The sequence below is a fragment of the Vicia villosa genome, linkage group LG3 (genome assembly GCF_029867415.1).
Source record: "Vicia villosa cultivar HV-30 ecotype Madison, WI linkage group LG3, Vvil1.0, whole genome shotgun sequence".
NCBI classification, from domain to species: domain Eukaryota; kingdom Viridiplantae; phylum Streptophyta; class Magnoliopsida; order Fabales; family Fabaceae; genus Vicia; species Vicia villosa.
The window spans coordinates 7,807,831-7,827,047 of NC_081182.1; the positions used below are offsets into that span (position 1 = coordinate 7,807,831).

General features: G+C 29.0%; 1 protein-coding gene across 1 annotated transcript; it reads right to left on the reverse strand.

Annotated features, from left to right (window-relative positions):
- Nucleotides 1–759: 759 nt before the first annotated feature.
- Nucleotides 760–2,076, reverse strand: LOC131657493 (putative F-box protein At3g16210). Its single transcript, XM_058926883.1, has 2 exons — nucleotides 1,009–2,076; nucleotides 760–837 (listed from the first exon to the last, which is right to left on the reverse strand). Exons 1-2 carry the CDS (start codon nucleotides 2,074–2,076, stop codon nucleotides 760–762), a joined length of 1,146 nt encoding a protein of 381 aa, XP_058782866.1.
- Nucleotides 2,077–19,217: the final 17,141 nt, after the last annotated feature.

The following is a 19,217-nucleotide window of genomic DNA, read 5'->3' on the forward strand; positions in this document are numbered from 1 at the left end:
CTTTTCAGAGACAACTAATGGAGTTGCTGTAAAACAACCATATGAAATTTCTATGCTACAAAAGATGATTTTGTTTACTATTGATAACTTCTTATGGTTGTTGGGACAAATTAAAAGGATTTTCAAGAAAGATGAGAGAAGAAAAAGAGAAAAAAGAAAAGAAAAAACTGTTAACTAATTTTGTAAAGTTGTTATTGTTATATTTTGACCGAATGATGTATTCGATCTGTCGAATACAACTGACTCCTATTACTCTTTGACTTGCTACTTTGAAACAGTCTAATACTAACTTTTAAAATATCGAATTACAACTTCAAACGGTGGTTACATGTGTAAAATAAAAAATTATATATATGTTGTATTCAAGTTTTTTTTTTCTATCTCTGGCTTGTACAGTATATGGACAGTGAGAATATTCCACAAGAGATACTTATCAAATATATTTTCCTACCCTATGTTTTTTTTTTCTATCAATGCGGCACAAGCCAGAGACTCCAGTTTTGTAATTAATTTTTTGTTAAATAGCATGTACATAATTTTCAGCATTCCATTACTTTTCAGTTACTAATGTTTTGTATTTGATATATAGTTAAGAAAGTGTTAATTGTCATTCATCAGCAGCTCAATAGAAATACCCCACTTAGAGACTTATTTGACCTTAAATACATGATCAGAGTTTTTTCTGCATTTCAAATTCTACCTTTTGTTTGTTCTCATCTGCTTTTATTTTATTAGTAATTTGGCTCACAAATTAAAAAACTAAAGCAAAACATTAAGCATAGTGGCATTCAAACAAAGATTATCAGGCTTCACAGATATAAGATCTTTAACATAAACCTGAGACAATTGAGTAAATGCAAAGATCTTTAACATAAAAACCATATCAATTTGCATACATAAGTGGACTAAGAAAGTACAAGGTAAAATTCATAGCGCTTCAAAACAAGAAGATAATTTACTATATATTCCTCCATTAGGAAGAAGGGTTTTTTTATCGTAATATATCACGACACGATCGTCTGTTGTAACACCGGTCTCAACAATAGTCTCAGTAGTTATATCAAACCAAGCTAGTTTGTTGTCTTTCTTTCTGATCAATATATCTACCTTCTTCCCTATTCCAATCGGAGTCTTAAGACAAGGTAAAGGTCCGATAGTAAAAAGTTTAATCCATGATTCTTTTACACCAAGTTCACCCAAAATTAAGATATCAAATGTATTTTTCTCTTCATAATCTACTATAAAAGCAATAGATCCATTTAATACTGTCAGAGTTTTTGGCGTTATCCTGTTGTTAACGTCCTCTAAGCAAGAGGGCACAGGTGTTGTAATGAAAGATTCTTTGCTGAAGTCAAACGACACCAAATATATATTGTTTTTCCTACTTTCCCACCAATGAGACACTCCATCCATGTACACTTCATTACAGCATCTGTATGGTGAGTAAGGATATTTATCACAAATTTTCCTCCAAGAGTTATTGTTTAGGCTAAATATCTCCCAGAAGGAGGAAATTCCACCGTTACTTGCAGGAGTACAATGGATGAGTCTAATCATCTTATAATCATCTTTAACATGATCATAACCAACTTGACAATGATTATAACTAAAATCTGGAAAACAAGAATTAGAACTATCGTAAATGATCTTGAATTCCGTGGTAGTTGAGTTCCACGACATTATTTTGTGAGAGTTGTCATAATGTCCTAAACAAAGAGTGCCATTAAAACTAATTGGACCCAAAATGTCAAAAGAATAGTTGTTTGGCCAATCTAATTTAACTATTTTCTCAAATCTCTCACCAGAAAGAGAGTACAATACATCTTCATCTTCTTCGTCGTCTACCAAGTGTAGGAAAAGAGATATACCATCATAAAAAGAATGATCCTTAGATATGAAATAGTTGCGGAACATAGTCATAAAATAAGAGTTATCAAATAATAGAGACCATGATTTGCATACGCATTCAAATCGCTTCAAAGATTTGAGAGAAAGTTTGGAGAGAATAGAGAAGACAATATCATCAGGTATATAATGGCTAACCTCAACATTTGAATCAGACAATGTTATATCCATCTCTGCCACGAAATAGCACCGTTGCCGCAAAGGAACAATAGAGCGGTGCTGCACACTGCAAGGAAGGTTTCTAATCAAATTGGTTAGGTTTTTTTTTCTATTAATATTGGGGCAAATTCTTTGGTACCCATGAGTTTAAGTTGGGTACCAGTACCCTTAGTGCAAATTGTATTTTAATTTTAATTTATTTTAAAATAAAATAAAATATAAGAGTGACTTGGCATTGAATTCCTCTATTTGATTGGTTGAAGGTACCGGTACCCAACTAAACTCAAGGGTACCGGAGTATTCACCTAATATTGGTATTGCTACTTTCATGCTCAGATTTATGGAGAAATTTTCTATACATTAAAACAAAATAATCTGTTTTCAATTTAATCGCCTAAACTAAATCTAAATAATTTTCAATTTTTTGAAGCAAAGAATTGGTCTCTCGTTTATTCCAACCATTTTAAATTCAAGTGTACTATTGGAAAATATGATTAATAAATTATCTATTAATTATAATAACATTTAATAGCTTATTTTTAGAAAATAAGAATAATAACCATGTGTTGTTTAAAATATTATAATTTCTATTAATTATTATTTTTTAATGTTATTTACTACTAAATCACATATAAACATAAGAATAATGTTATTTACTACTAAATCACACATAAATTAATGAAAAATATCCATTCACGTAGAAAATATGAATTCTTAATGTAATTTTTTTTTACGAAATAATTTGTCTCTCATTTACTCCAATTGTTTAAAATCAAACTTTACTTTGTCTAAGGAAATAATTAACTAATTAATATAGTCACTATAATAACGACTACTCCCTCCGTTTTGGTTGGTAATATTTTTTTTTGGTTGGCTATTTCCGGCTTTTGTAAATGGATTGAGGAACTCCTAATTCTTCCGTTAATGATATTTTGCTTTCTAAAAAAATGTCGTTTTAGACTTTTCACACATATTAAGAAAAATAATAATTGTTGTATGAAAATGAAAAATTATAAAGTTTTTTACAAAATTATCCTTCATTAATGACATGTGGAAGATAAATTTATATAATTGAAATGGAGAGAATAATAATTATTTAAGTATATAATATGAAAAATAGTATTAATTATTCATTGGAATTGTAAAACGACTTATATTAAAATACAAAATATTTTTCCAAAATGACTTATAATAAAAAACGGAGGGAGTATGTTTTAGAGAATAATAATTTCAAGTCATTTTAAATCAAAGTTTACCTTTTCTACGATCTAATTTTTTTCTTGGGAGTGGGGAAAGTTGAATTCTAAAACAGAAAAAAAAAAACACTAAAAAATAATCAACCGAAAAACATAATTCGTTGTAACACCTCTCTCAAGTAATCGAGCAAGACCAATACGATATAATTAAGTAATATGATAATTATAATATCATGCAGTGACTTATTTTTAGAAAATAATAATAACATTTAACCATTTAATTTTTTAAGCAAAAGAGAACTTCAATAAAATGAAAATCAAAAGAACAATAATAAGGAGACCAAATCAAGACCCCTAAGAAAAAGATGAAAATTTAAGTCTAAGTCTAGGAGCATCTAATTTGTCTAACAGGAAATCATTAGCAATGTTAACATGAATATTATTAATGTTGATCTCTCTTTTCTTCAGCTAGCTGAGGGTTTTCTGCATTATAAGATTGAGTCCCCTCGTTCCGGTACCTTGGCTAACTAGTTGGAAGCAATCCCAAGTTGGAAATCTATTGGGAACTTCTGCTGAATTTGGTCTAAAAGAGACTTAATTTCTTACACCCTATGCACGAGTAAAAAAGATAGACACATTTGTCAAAAGAAGCACTTAGCTTGTCTCACTTCTCACAGCATTTTTTTACAAATTCAAAATCTAAAGAAAAAAGATTGCCTATGCGTTTCAAGCCTAAAAAGATGGATAGACAAGTGTAGCAAATTATTTGCGGTTCAAAGCTTTGGTTACAAAAAAAGAAATTTAAAAAAGAAAAAGAAAGAAATTTAAAAAGAAGCCGAAGCCACCTCCAAAGAAAAGCTACCCCTAAGATACCCTCAAGCAAAGTGGAGGATAATTCACAGCAAAATAACTAATGAACAGCTTAATACCCTAAGTTGAATGATACCCCATAAAAATATATAATAAGTTGAATGATACCAAATATCTACCATTTATATCGTTTTATATTTTTTTATATTTAATAATTTGGTGAGCAACTTAATACTCTAAGTTGAATGATACCAAACATCTACCATTTATATAATTTTTTTTTACATTTAATTATTTTAAAATGGATTTTATATTCAGAGTATCAATATCTAACAAAATTATCTAGTACCAAAATAAAGAGGAGAGAATCCACATGTCTCAAGAGTATGTTTAATGAACATAACTTTGAGAAAGCATATGCTTTTGTTCCGATGACTTGTCTTCTCTACATATTTTTTTAGAATAGCTGCTTTTTGTCCAATTCATCAACCGCATAGAGAGAAAATAGTAATAACTATTTAAAATTTTCCAAATAATTATTGTGAAATTTAAAGGTTTAACCATACTAAAGAGATTGAGGTGTAGCAATAAAGAATAGTGACAAATAAGACTCAAGAACTGATATAAAAAAATGTGATTCAGTACTTGACTTCAAGGATAAAAATTTTTTGATAAATTTTTAGAAAGATCAAACAAAAAGATGAGGAAAAAAATTCAAATACATCTACATAATCTTCATTAAAAGAATTTTACAAAGAACACAAGATGTATCTCTTTTGAAAGAGTTATCAATGTGAATGAAAGATCTTCTGTATAAACATCTTCTGAGAAAACTTTTGGAAAAGCTTCATGGAAAAGATCAACACATCAAAAGTTCATTCCAACATACAAAAATTTTGATGCATCATATGAAGAAGCTGTAACAACATATGAAGAATCAATTGAAGAAACCTCTAGAAATTCATGCGGAGATTTATTCAAAGCTTTGTCCAAAAGTTCATTAAAGAAATCACATGAAATTTCTTCGAGGAGATCAACTAAAAAAGAAAATGGAGAAAATCTCATTTGTTTCAAAGCTATACCGACAAAGAAAGCAATAATAAGATAACACCTAAGACCTATAAGCAAATATTTAAGTTAAGTGTTAAACTTAGTAAAAACAAACCAAAATTAGAAAGAAATATCATTGACTTCAAAGATCACATTAAATTCATTGAAAATAACAATGAAATCCTTGAAAATGAAATAGACTATATTACAAGTGAATTGTTAATGTGAGACCCGTAATTCGTTAAAAAATGAAGTTAGTCATTTACATGAAACCCTAGGTAAGTTCACTAAGGACAAAGAGAATTTAGATTTAATTTTATCTAGTCATGTAATGACAAGAAGAAATTCAGTCGTCCCATTTATAATTGTAATCATTATCATAAGCATGATTATTTAAAATTATTATGTTTTTTTAAAATGCATAATTTAAGATGGTCTAAAGGGGATATGTTATTTTGGGCTAGATTATCGAAGGCTCAAAACGGGAGACTGCCAGAATCCTACTTGGTAGGATAGAGTCAGCAAGTGACTTCTATCTTGGATGGACTGTCCGTAGGGCTCAGAGTGGTTAAAGACCGATTCCTCTGCTAGACTGTTGACCATGTGCTCTACGAGGGTTATGTGGGATGAAGTCACAACGGCAAGCAAGTCGTCGTTCCTTTTGGTCCCAGATGTCAAATTGGGTCTGGCCGAGGATGGGCATGCTCGAGCCCACTCCAGAATACTTAGATAATGAGTTATCTTGTAATTGATTAATTATATTATTTATCTAAGCTTTATTAAATTTATGCCAAAGACAAATGCAATGCAAACCATTGATATTTAGCATTCAAATATGCAACAAAACTTTGAATTTGATTTTCACTCAAGTTCAAAATAATTCAGATGAAGACTCAATTTTTTTAATTTGAATATTAAAACAATATATATATATATATATATATATATATATATATATATATATATATATATATATATATATATATATATATATATATATATATATATATATATATATATATATATATATATATATATATATATATATATATATATATATGGCATCAATTAAGTTTCTCACCGGGAAGATTCAAAATCATACCATTAAATTTAATCAATGGTTTAAATTCAATAGGAGTAAAAGTGAGAACATAAATACATTTTCACACACAATTTTATTTCCATATTATTTTTTTAACAAATTTTCTTTTTATTCTATTATACTAGAAAACGGGTGTGGTTGGATGAATTTAATTTTGTTTTTCTTTTTAACGCCATAATGCCTCGTTCTACGCATTGATACTTTGCAACCAAAGGATAAACATGATTGTCTCTGGTTTTTGTATTATGTGAAATGAAAGTTTCATTTTTTTTTTTTTAAATTCTTTAATAAAATATGGTTGTTTGTTGGGACTGCACCCTTATTATCATATTTGAAAATGTGTTTTTGGGTTGTCTTGTTATTAAAATTTGTTGAAATTGTAAAGATGAAAGTTCATGTTTTTTCTTTAATTCTTAAAGAAAATATTAGTTGTTGTGTTTGCAAAAATTGAAGGAACAAGATGTTAAGCATCTCCAATGCAATAAATATTTTTGATTGCTGTGTTATATTTTGTGGGTTCAAAGTGCCACATTGCATCTAAGAAATTCATAAGTGTAATTTTTATCAATTCTACTTCAATGGTGATTATAAATAAGTAATCTCAAATTGACCCATAAATTTATATTATTTTATTTATATTAAAATAAAAATAATTTTTTATGTGTAAAAAATAATTCACTTTTTCATGAGAAATAATATTTTAATGATAAGCAATGTATTCTTGTGTTTGCTTATTTATTGCTTATTTGAGTCTAATTTCTTATTTTTAAGCAATCTAGAGTGTCATCTAAGCAAACTCCAACATCAAATTGAAATAAATAACATTGTTTATGGTTAGGCTTTCAAGAAACAACCATGCATTGAAGATGCTCTAAGAAACATCATATTTTTTTAGCAAAATTTCTTTGATAAAATATTCTTTTAACTATGTACATGATATTGTAATAGCACGTATAACAGAATTTCATGGAATAGGATTGTATATATTGTAGAATGTGATGAAAATGATGAAGGTTAGGGAGAAGCAATTTTTCTTTAAAAAATTAACGTGAAAATAGAAAGATGTGGAGATAAAATTGAGTGGGAATGTATAGACATTCTCAATTTTATCTCTATCAAATTTGAACATAGATCATACCTAATAATATAATTTTAAGATATTGAGAGATTTAATTGAATCCTTATTTTAGACTTTTATATATATATATATATATATATATATATATATATATATATATATATATATATATATATATATATATATATATATATATATATATATATATATATATAAGGAGCGATATATTTACTCCAATAGTAAGGGTAGAATACTTACTCTAAATCTTAACCATTAATTTTTAAGTGATCATTTAATCTAATTATTTTTATAAATATTTTTCTTTATAAAAAAGTAATTAAAACGGTTAGATTAATGATGATCAATGGTTAAGATTTAGAATAAGTCTTCAACACTTATTATTGGAATAAATATATCATATCACCTCCGATATTTTTACAATCAATAAGAAAAGTGTGCGTTTTAGAGGAAATACAAAATTATTGTCGATGAGATGATGAGTAAAATTTTTCTTCTTTATTCAAATCTCAACCAAAGAAAAAGTATCACACTTTTCATGACACCTTTCTTTCTCTCCCATAGCAAACCGCGAAAAAAAACGTTTTTTCCAATCGAAATAAAATCACTTCTTCATAGTTGTGACGCCTAGATAGCAATAATGGATTATTCATCGTCTCAATGTCATTAGATATGGAGCGACACCTAACTAATCCACTTCAGCCTTCATCTAGCGTACACAAGTCTAAAACACTTTAGTAGCACTGCACAATAGAAAATTAGACAAGAACAAAAAAAAATATTGTTGCATTTTTAAATTAAATGATCTAAAAAATTAAAAAACTTAAGTCAATTGTGCTGTTCAAAATTAATCAATTGTTAAGTACAACATGTCCCATACCATCATCTGAAAATCAGAGAGTTGAAGGAATTAAAGAAGGAAGAACAATTTATCTGCAGCTTTATGCTCACTTTAATTATATATTTGCAAAGACCATGCTGTCACTGAAATTACGTTCCATTCTTTTGACTAATAAAAGAAGAAATAATAGAAGATTTCACAAATATACATTATTCTATCACTGTTTCTTGATGTACTATTGTCTTGTATCATATAATTGTAAAGTAAAAGATGTGATTTAGAGAAAGGTGACAAGGGAAGAAATTCTTTTTCTGGCTACGTGGGGAGTACAATGATATGAATAATAATAATAATAAAAATTAAGAAGAAAAGTTTAATTCAAAAAGGTTTGGTAGTAGAAAAAGAATATAAATAGAGAGAGCGATAATTAAATTAGTGGAGATGGCAGAGTAAGGTTAAAGAAAGAAAGAAAAGTGATAAAAAGCAAAGCTAAGCTGCCCATGCTCTGATCTCATATTTTTCTCCATCATCTTTTCGTCTGATGTGAACTATTGTGGGGCTGAATCAAAATATTTATATCACTGACTTTGTCGAATGAAGACAGTTATATATCATATATAATTAATATGTAAAAATATATATAAGTATTCAAATTTAAAATCTTTAATTAAATAAAAAGAGATTCATATCATGTCATGTCATTTAAGTATTCTTGAATATAATTTAAATAGTGTATAAATTAAAGTTTACATAAGTGTTAGTTGTATCATGTTTATTTAGGGTGGGAATATTTCATCGGGTGGTATCTCATCTTCAATATCTTCAATATGTATATGATACACTCTTTGTTGGGCGAAAGCATGAGAATACAACGGTCTAGAATGAAGGGTTAAATAGACCTCTTAAAAAAAATTGATCAATTAAAAAATTATTTATTTCAAAAAGATAAGAGTTTAATTGTTTTTGCTGCGAAAAAAAGTGCGTATAAAATACATGCTTTTTGACAGAATAAACAACACTCAATTAATCGATATACAAAATTGAAACAAATGAAACAAGTAACCAAAGAAATCGATACACTTTATTTAATTAAAGTCGTTTATATGAGTTGTGTAAACAAATAATTTCAATATAATGATAATTCTAGAATTATTGTTTCAAGATTTAATCAACAATTAGAAGAACGATTTAAATTCCCAATCTAAAGAAACCTGCACTTATGAACGAAATCATTATTAAGACAATAAACCTAACGATATGAAATTCTAAGAAAGCAATAAATCTAATCATACAAATCTAATTAAGATTAAATTAGAGAGAGAAGAAAATGGTACAACGTATGTATAATGGTTTCCAATTGAAATTTTGTTGTTCTACCTCTATGATTTTGATAAATTTTACAGAGTTGTTTATTATAATCATAGTTTGAATAATGTTCGGGATTTTTTTATATTTGAATCCTCGTTAACTTGTATACAATATATGATACCGAGCACTTGGGAATTCTTTAGTTGAAATTGACTTAAATCTTCGAGCTCAAAGAATGATAGTCCATGTCTTTGTTTTGCAACAATCTTTACTTGATCTTACCCGTATCTTGAGCTTTGACCTGTCTGGAGATGATTAAAACTTCAACTTTTTTTGTAAACTTCCGCACAACTCTACCAAAGTAATTCTATAGAGAAGAATCTCCTTCTTTTTCGCTTGATTTATCAATCCTAGACACAACCACCCACACAATTGCAAAACCCTGAAATCCTCAACAAATCTTCAAAGAAAATGTTACTCACAATAACAATACACCTCACATATCTTACACCCTAAGATGATAGCTATATCCAAACGAATAATGAATGATATAAGAGATTGAAGATGATAAGATTTTGTTTTCAAAACTAAAAAAAAATTCAAAACTCTTTTGAAAATTGAGACAAAAAGTGTGTTGTAAATTCTAAATAAAAATGATGCTTATGTTTTTCAAGATTATGAATGGTTTTTGAGAAAATGGTTTATAAATGTGCTAGAGATCTAGCACAAAAATGAGATAAAAAAGATATTTAATTCGAGTCATAAGAAAAGAGTACGAGATGCGTTAAGAGATAAAGTGATTTAAATAAAGGCCAGAAAACTAAGAAAAAATGACTATGTGGTTTGAGTCATGCTTTCTATGATTCGAGTCAATAAAACCTCTGATTTGAATCACATTCATAAAACTAGAATGCAAAAGCCGCTAAGTGTGTTTGATTCGAGTGAAGCACTATGTGATTCCAATCAAACCTCTTTGATTCGAGTCATGAGATGTTGTGGTTCGAATCACACTAATAGAAGCAAATTGTGTTTTTCAGAAATATAGTTGATTCGAGTCGAGATATCTGCTATTCGAATCATGACAATATAAAAGCAATCATTGGGCATTATGTAACTCTGATTTGAATCATGCAAGCTTGTGATTCAAACCCCACTTCCAGCAAGTTAATTTTTACAAAACACATTGTTTTCAAAATCAAAACTTGTCATGACTTGAACCATTCTCACATGTGGTTCATAATTCGAAACTTCGACAAATTTACTATAACATATTCCTTAGGCTATAATCAAACATTTTGATTTATGCATGCGTAAAAATGGATTAAGAACTCAATTTTAAGATGCGCAATCATGTGAGGAGACTCAATAATGATAGAAGTCAAACCAAAAGGTAAATGCCAATCAACAAAACATAAACCCTTAGGATGCAGAGGCAACTTCACTCCTTATCGCGGATCTTAATCTTGCAAATATGTGGAGTATTAAGGCGATCATAAGAGGTTTAAAGATGACTTTGAGGCTTCAAGTTAACTTCTTTAAGAGTAGTCTTATTGAGGTTAACGTGGACCTCATCTTTCTAACCTCTGTAGGTGATTTCCTTAACTTTAAGATTAAAACCCTTCCTTTTAAGAACCTTGATTTGTGGTAGGTTATACTCCTAGGTTTGGATATATTTAGGACCCTTTAGTTAATTTGTTGTCTAGGAGGCTCAATTCTTAGAAACACATATATGTTAGTTTCGGTGGCCAGGTGGTTCTTCTTAATTTTGTCTTTAATGTTATTCCTACAACCCTCTTGTTATTTTTAAAGATTCTTGTAAAGGTATAGAAGAATCTTGTTAGGTTACAAAGAAAGATTATTCCAAGAGGGTAAAGGGGGGATCTAAGATTTCCTAGATTAAATGGGATATTATTTGTAATTCTAAGAGTAAAAAGGGGTTATGAGTTAGGGACCTTCAGCTGGTTAATCTAGACATTTTGGTTGAATGGAGATAGAGGTTACTTATAGGTACTTCACGTGTGTGGTGGATATTCTTGTATCTAGGTATGGTGTTTCTATCGTTTCCTCTCTTCGAGGGGCGAAATTGGGGTTCTGATATAAATCTAATTTGGTGAAAGATGTGTCTCTCATGGGGTCTAAAGAGGATGTCCCTTCTAATAGATTTGCTAAAGGTATCCTTAGGAAAGTTGGGTCAGCCCTTCATCCTTCCTTTTGGAAGAATCCTTGGTTAGGAATCATTACTTTAAAGATTAAGTTCTTTGTTCTATTTTCTAACTCCATTCAGGTAGATTAGCTGGTGGGAGTGATTAGTCTAATTGATAACAAGTATATGGTTTGTGATCTCACATCGATGAGACCTTTATTTCTTATAGAGTTTATGTTTGAAAATATTAGCTCTACACCGAGACATTGTTCTCTCTCAAGAAAAAGAAAAGTTGATTTATAAGAGTACAAGAGATGGTTTTTCATCTGTTGGTTCTGGTCATCATGTCCATTTGGCTAGTTCCTTCTTGTCTCTTACAGATAAGAATTTGACATTTCCCTTTTTTGGGTTAATTGTGCACCTTTTAAAGTGGTAGTCTTCTCGTTACAGCTTATGCATGATAGATTCAATTCTAGAGAGAACCTGTCTAAAAGTTAAGTAATTTTTTATCTTAGTGGGATCTCTTGTCCTATATGTAGGGATTCAGTTGAGTCAATTTCCCTTATTTTTGTCACTTATGAGTTAGTTGTGCATGTGTGATATACGATCTTCTAGTGGCTGGGTTGGTATGTGGTTCTTCCTAGTGACCATATGCTTGTTTTTTAGTGTTTCCTTTCATTAGGTGGTAGGGTCAAGTCTAGGGGTGATTTTGTTATGATCTTCTAGTGATTTTGTTATGATATGGCTCTACTTTCATTATGTGGAAATCCCCTTTATGATGTTATTTTTAACGGTCTTTCAAAAATTGTAAAAAAAGTGGAAGAGAAAAAAAATTAGCATGAAAATGGTCTCTAAGTAGATCATGGAGTGAACTCATGCACTTACTCTTATAGACTTCAGAACCATATCTTCTACCTTAACAAATAGTGAATTGAGTGTTTGCATTGGTTATGAGGTAGGTATTGCTTTGTGGTTTTGTTTTCTATTGGTAGATTTTGATATGTTAATGGTGTTTATGGCAGTATGAGCTCTAACTTGAATCTTACAGGGTTGTCTTTAGCTGCATGAGCACCTTTTCTTGCCTCCTTTGATTGTTTTGTTGTTTTGTTAGTTGTGGTGTCTTTATTCTTATTAGGTTTTTATTTGGATCCTTGGTAGTCCTTTAGGCACTTCTTAAGTTTTGAAAATATTTGTACGTTGGTGCTTTTATCACCTATTTAGTAATATATTAATTTGTCATCATAAAAAACAAACTTCGTTCGTGCCCATTTGATATTTTTCTTTAACCACGCTCAATTAGTACATAGATAAACGAATGAAAGGTAACTCTCTATCATATATTAACATTTTAAAAATAGACATGTCGTGGTGTCCAAGACATATCGATATGCGACACTTATAAAATATTTGAGCGATACATGTCAAAAAATTCAAACAAGTCCTTTAAAGATAATTATATTATTTGTTTTTTACATTCTTTGAAACGATGTTTAACATTTATATAACACTCATATGACACTATCAAACAATTTAGACAAATTTTTCAAAAGTATTTCATTTTTTCTTTATTTCAACGCAATTAATATAATTTTTGAACAAGTCTCACACATCTAAAAATGTTAAACATGTATTGAAGCAATGTTGATCAATAAATGATTAAAAGTATTGATTTTAATGATAAAACTAATATCATTTAGTAAATATATGAACAAAAAAATGATAAAACTAATACTATCATTTAGTAAAATACCCTTATTTATTGTAGTTAATAGAGTTGTTGAATAAAGTGAAAGTTAATAAATAAGGGTATATTAATAAAAAAAATCATAATTAATATTGCACTAGTATCGTAAAGAGACGATTATTTTGAGATATAAAAAAGTATAGATGTGAACCAATCGTTTGGACTCGAGTGGCAAACGAATCTCTGCAAAGAACGATAGGATCTTATGTTTTTAACATTATAGGTGTCAGGATCTCATGTTACATCTTGGAGTTCGTGTAAGAGGATTTGCTTCAAAGAAAGCTTTTAGTATTGAGTACAATTATTTATAAAAACTACTCCCTCCGTCTCATAATAAATGTCTTATTTGAGCAATGCGCGGTTTTTAAGAAAATAATTGGATGTGTTGGTTTTAGTAAAAAAGTTAATGTCATTTACTAGAATACCCCTATTAATAGTAGCTGAATAACGTGAAAGTTAATAAATATGGGTATAATAGTGGAAAAATAATAATGATTGATGCATTGGAATTGTAAATGGAAAATTAATTTGAGACAAAAAAATGTAAATGAGATACTTATTATGAGACAGATGGAGTATTAGGCAATAAAATCATGCTTTAGACAATTAATCAAAGAAAGTTATCTTTATGATGTAACATGGTCCGAAAAAATGTGTTAATTGATTTGAACTAAAGTTTCATGCACTCTAGGATGATGTGATGTGGCGAATCAATATGTATTTTGATGTGTGTTTGTACTTTGATATGGTCTGCAGATTCTATATGTGGCTATGGGTTTGTGGAAGAGAAACAAATCTGCATATGACTGAATCTTTATTCATTGATTAAACAAGCACCAAAAGTAGAAAAGGCCATATTGACCAAATTAAAGTTGCGTTGAAACAACTTTTATTTTCTCTTGAAATGAACAAGGACAAAACAGAAATTTTAATCATTAACTTTTAAAAACAGATGTCTTAATCTGCTCACATTTTATCTAACTAGATCAGAAATCAAATTAGTTAAGATGTTTTAGATTGGGTTGGATAATCAATTCTCTTAGTTTTGATGGAATAACAACTTGCAACATGTGTTCGAAGAAATTATAAAGTTGAAATAATAAATACAATGGTTGGATACAAAGTTTGACTAAATATATTTATGTCTTTGATTATAGAGCAACAATAATTTCATATCACTTGCTTGTTTGTACCTAAATACATGACATTTCATATGAATCATGATCAAGAATATCTACCTTAAAGAATATCAATCTCTAAGAAATTAGAGAAAAAACTCTAAATTATGAATGTTTTAGAATATTATATGTTCAAATAAAAATAACTTTATATTACTAAAATTTAACATGGTGCGCTATACTTAATTATTTGTCAAATAAATGACATTTAGAATGTTGCAATGTAACTTAACTTTTAATTGCTCACCGCCGAGCTTTTTTGCTAAATTTGAAAGCCGTAAAGCTTTTTTAACAATCTCGGCTACCACCATGTACCCTGCTTTAATTGTAGACTACCATTATAAATTAATGGATAATTTTCAGCAAATAGTTCATCTCGCAAGAGAAAATACATAAATTTAAGATTTTCTATTATCCATATTTCAAGTATAGTCTGAATCAACATATTATACAATCTAAGGATCACTATGTCCACTTCTAAATATGATAATTTTGTATCAATCACATACCTAAAAATGATAATATTACAAGTATAGTCTGAATTAACATATTATACAATCTAAGGATCACCATGTCCACTTCTAAATATGTTAATTTTGTATCAATCACATACCTAAAAATCTGCTTAACTGCATCCTAATTGTGCATACCAACTTTGTACACTAAAACAAAATAAGGAAATGAATATAAAAGACAATGAACACGATTAATCTTTATTAACATAGTTCAGTCAATGGTGCCTACCTATGCGACTATAGAGCTATAGTTCCGTTTTATTTTTGTGATAAAATTAGGGTTACAATTATATATATATATATATATATATATATATATATATATATATATATATATATATATATATATATATATATATATATATATATATATATTATGACCCAATTTATAATATGAGGAGAGATATATTTACTCCCAGAGTAAGTGTAGAAGACTTACTCCAAATCTTAACCATTAATTTTCATTAATCTAACGAATATATTTCTCCTTCAATAAAAATTTTGAGTTCCGCCAAATTAATGGAATTTTATGTTAGGAATAAAAACAAACATTCTAAAACTCTCCCACATAAATCCCTCTATTTTTTCCCACTTAATTCTTCCTTTGTTTTCAAAGCCTTCTCCTCGCTCCCCTCCAAACTCCCAAACAAAGTCTCAATGTCTACATATATATGAGTAATTTTTGACAATCTCCATTTTGGCAAATATCAAACCTATATGAAGACTTTTTGCATGACAATCAAATCCTCAAAACTAAGGACGTACACCTCTTACATACATTAAGCAACATGTAACAAGTCCAAGTAATGCTTAAAATTGTCATTGATAACTGGTTTGGTCAACATATTATTTGCACTCTCTGAAGTATGAACCTTTTTAATAAATATCTATCTAGATGCAAGTAACTCAACGATCTTGTGCAACCTCACATCAATAGGCATAGTCCTAGCATAACACACCTGATTGCTTCTGAAATAAATGGTACTTAGACTATCACAATGCAAATGAACTCCACCTTGCTCAACACACAATTCTATCACAAATCCTATAAGCCATATGACTTCTTTGGAAACTTCAACTCTCGTCCTATACTCTACTTCATTTGCCGACATGGCCTTATAAGTTGAATGAATGATTTCCAACAAATAGATCATCCTTTTAATGTAAATAATCCCTTATTGTAGACCTTCCATCATTCATATAACAAGTATAGTATGAATAAACATATTATACAAATAAAGGATCACCCATTTGTCTGCTAAACACACTATCGTGACCCATTGCCCCTTTCAAGTACTTGAAAATCCTCTTGACTGTTTCCCAATGACGATTGTCCAATTTTGACATAAAGTTACAAACTTAACTTACAACTTGTGTCAAATCTATTATATTGCAAACCATAACATATATTAAACAACCAATAATACTAACATTAGGAAGCTATGACATATAGTTAGCTTATGTATATGTCTTTGAACACTGATCGTGTGAAAGATTAACTTGATTTACCAATGAAGAAATCACAACCTTCAAATTACTCATGTCAAATTTTCCTAGCACATTTAACATAGATTTTCTGAGAGAGCCATAATTTTTTAGAACTCTTTGTTGGGGTTGGTTAAAAATATACATGTTAAAAAAGTCCCACGTCACTTAGTTTTGTGAAGGAAGATGGAGTTTAAGGCTATATAAAGGATTCGAGATCTTTGTTACAAGATGCACCAGTCAAAAACACTTTAAGTTTGTATTTGACTTTCCTTCTTCTCTTATACTCTTGTATTAGAGTGTTATGAGATGTAGTTAAATATTTATTTTAGAGGGAGTGGGTGTATTGGGGACCTGTGGTAGTTAAGGTTATATTATGTGTTGTAACCATTTTCACAAAGTATTATTCTCTGGTTGTTACTTGACAACGGCCATTGTTTTTTCTCCAATTTTAGAGTTTCCATGTTAATCACTTATGTTGTTATTATGTTCTTTTTTTTATTCTCGATGATTTTTTTTCTTAAGAATTGATATCAAGGCTTTTGGTTCGATACGAGGATAAGAGTTCTTAGTATGCTTTGTGGTTGAAGCTTTGTCTGATCTTTCAAATCAGAAAAGAAATGTGGTGTTGTGAAAGAGGTTTTGAGTTGTAGTCATAAGTTCCATTGTGCAGTTTGGGCTAGAGAAAATTGATCGAAGAATTGTTTTTTACCTGTGAAAATTTTAAGTCAAAGATGTATTAAAATAGTAAAGGTTACATGAGCATTAGTTGATATTGATGCAATCTATAGTATGAGAGTATGCCAATGGTTGATGAGCTTCATACCAACGTGGAAGTTGCACCATAAAGTTTCAACCTACTTTTCAACATGTGAAAATCCTTGAAGAGGTTTATCTTCAAGTGAAGTATACTCTTCTTTTGATGGAGTATAATAATTTTTAAAACTATGATTGTTAGTGAAGACAATGTGAAATATCTTGGAGTAGTGTAGCTTCAAGTGACTATACTCTTTATGGTGGAGTACAATTATCGATGAAGATAATGAAATTTAATGTATTATTTTCAATTAAGGTGAAGATTGTTGGGGCTGGTTAAAAATATCCATGTGGAAGAAGTCTTGCATCGTTTAGTTTTGTGAAGGAAGAATGAGTCTAATGCTATAAAAGGATTCAAGTTCTTTGTTACAATATGTATCAGTCAAACACATTTTAAGCTTGTATTTGACTTTGTTTATGCTCTTATACTTTTTGTATTAGAATGTTGTGACATGTAGTTAAATATTTGTTTTAGAGAATGTGGATGTACTGGGGGTCAGAGATAGTTAAGGGTGTATTATGTGTTATAATAATTTTCACGTAGTGTTATTCTTTGGATGTCATTCGACAATGGCCGTGATTTTTTCTCCAATTTTGGAGTGTCTACATTATGTTCTTGTGTTGTTATTGTATTTATCTTTTTTATCTATGATTTGTTTTATTTCAAACACTCATATCCCTGTGAATTTACATACCAAAATCTTCTTAGCATCACCTAAATCTTTTATCTCAAACTCCTTTTTCAACATGATTTTGAGTTCATTTACGTCATGTAAATGATTAGCAAGAATCAACATATAATCATACACTAACAAAAAAGTAAAAGAAACATCTTCAAGGTTCCTTACATAAACACAAAAGTCAAACTCACACCTTATGTAGTCAATTTGAAGCATGTATGAATCAAAACGTTTGTACCATTGCTTTCAAAAATGCTTTAAACCATACAAAGACCTCTAATTAAATTAATGATTTTTAACAAATAGTTCATCTCAAAAGAGTATATACATAAATTGTAGATATTCTATCATCCATATTACCGACATAATTTGAATCAATATATTCTACAATTGAAGCTATGTCTGCTATGTTGATTTTCTCTGCTAAAAAATTTGTAAAAAGTTTAGCATTTAGTTAGAGACATCTTTCCTTTCACTTAAAGACATGTTAATTCTTTTTTTTCTGTTTGTTATTTTACTGTAGTATCTTTCAAACTAGATAGTGTCTCTAGATATTATATTCAACATACAATTTTTAAAAAAATTTAAAAATTTGTATTGTACATTTCATTCTCTACAAATATTTGATTTTTCTGTCCATTTCATTCTCTACACTTACTTTGTACTACTGCAAATTTCTATTTAAAATAATACATCTAAACCTTTAAAAAAAAATTTAGATGTAAGTGGTCTCGCTGTGAGAGACATGAAATCAAGCACATTATTAGATTTCCCCCCTACACGTGTAAATGACAATCATATCCTCATGTAGAAGCAACTAACAAGCTGGGATGGTATGGCTATTTAAACTAATCCAAGAACTAAATTGAAATGTGGAATGGAATCGAATTAAAGTTAAAATAACTAAATTGTTGTGTTTGGTTAGTGAAGCAAATTATAATACACAAATAGATTTAGAATTAAACCGAAACTGAAATTGAACAAAAATGAAACTGAACTAGATCAAATTGAAAAATGAAAAATAGTTAAAAATATGTTAATTTTTTTTTTAAATTAAAAAATAATTTAACAATTCAATTATATAATAAACGGTTTGGTTTAAAAAAATTGTCTAAATATTCAATATTATTCGGAATTTCGAAACAATATATCAAACTAATAATTTGATTCGGCTTGGTTTTCCCACAAA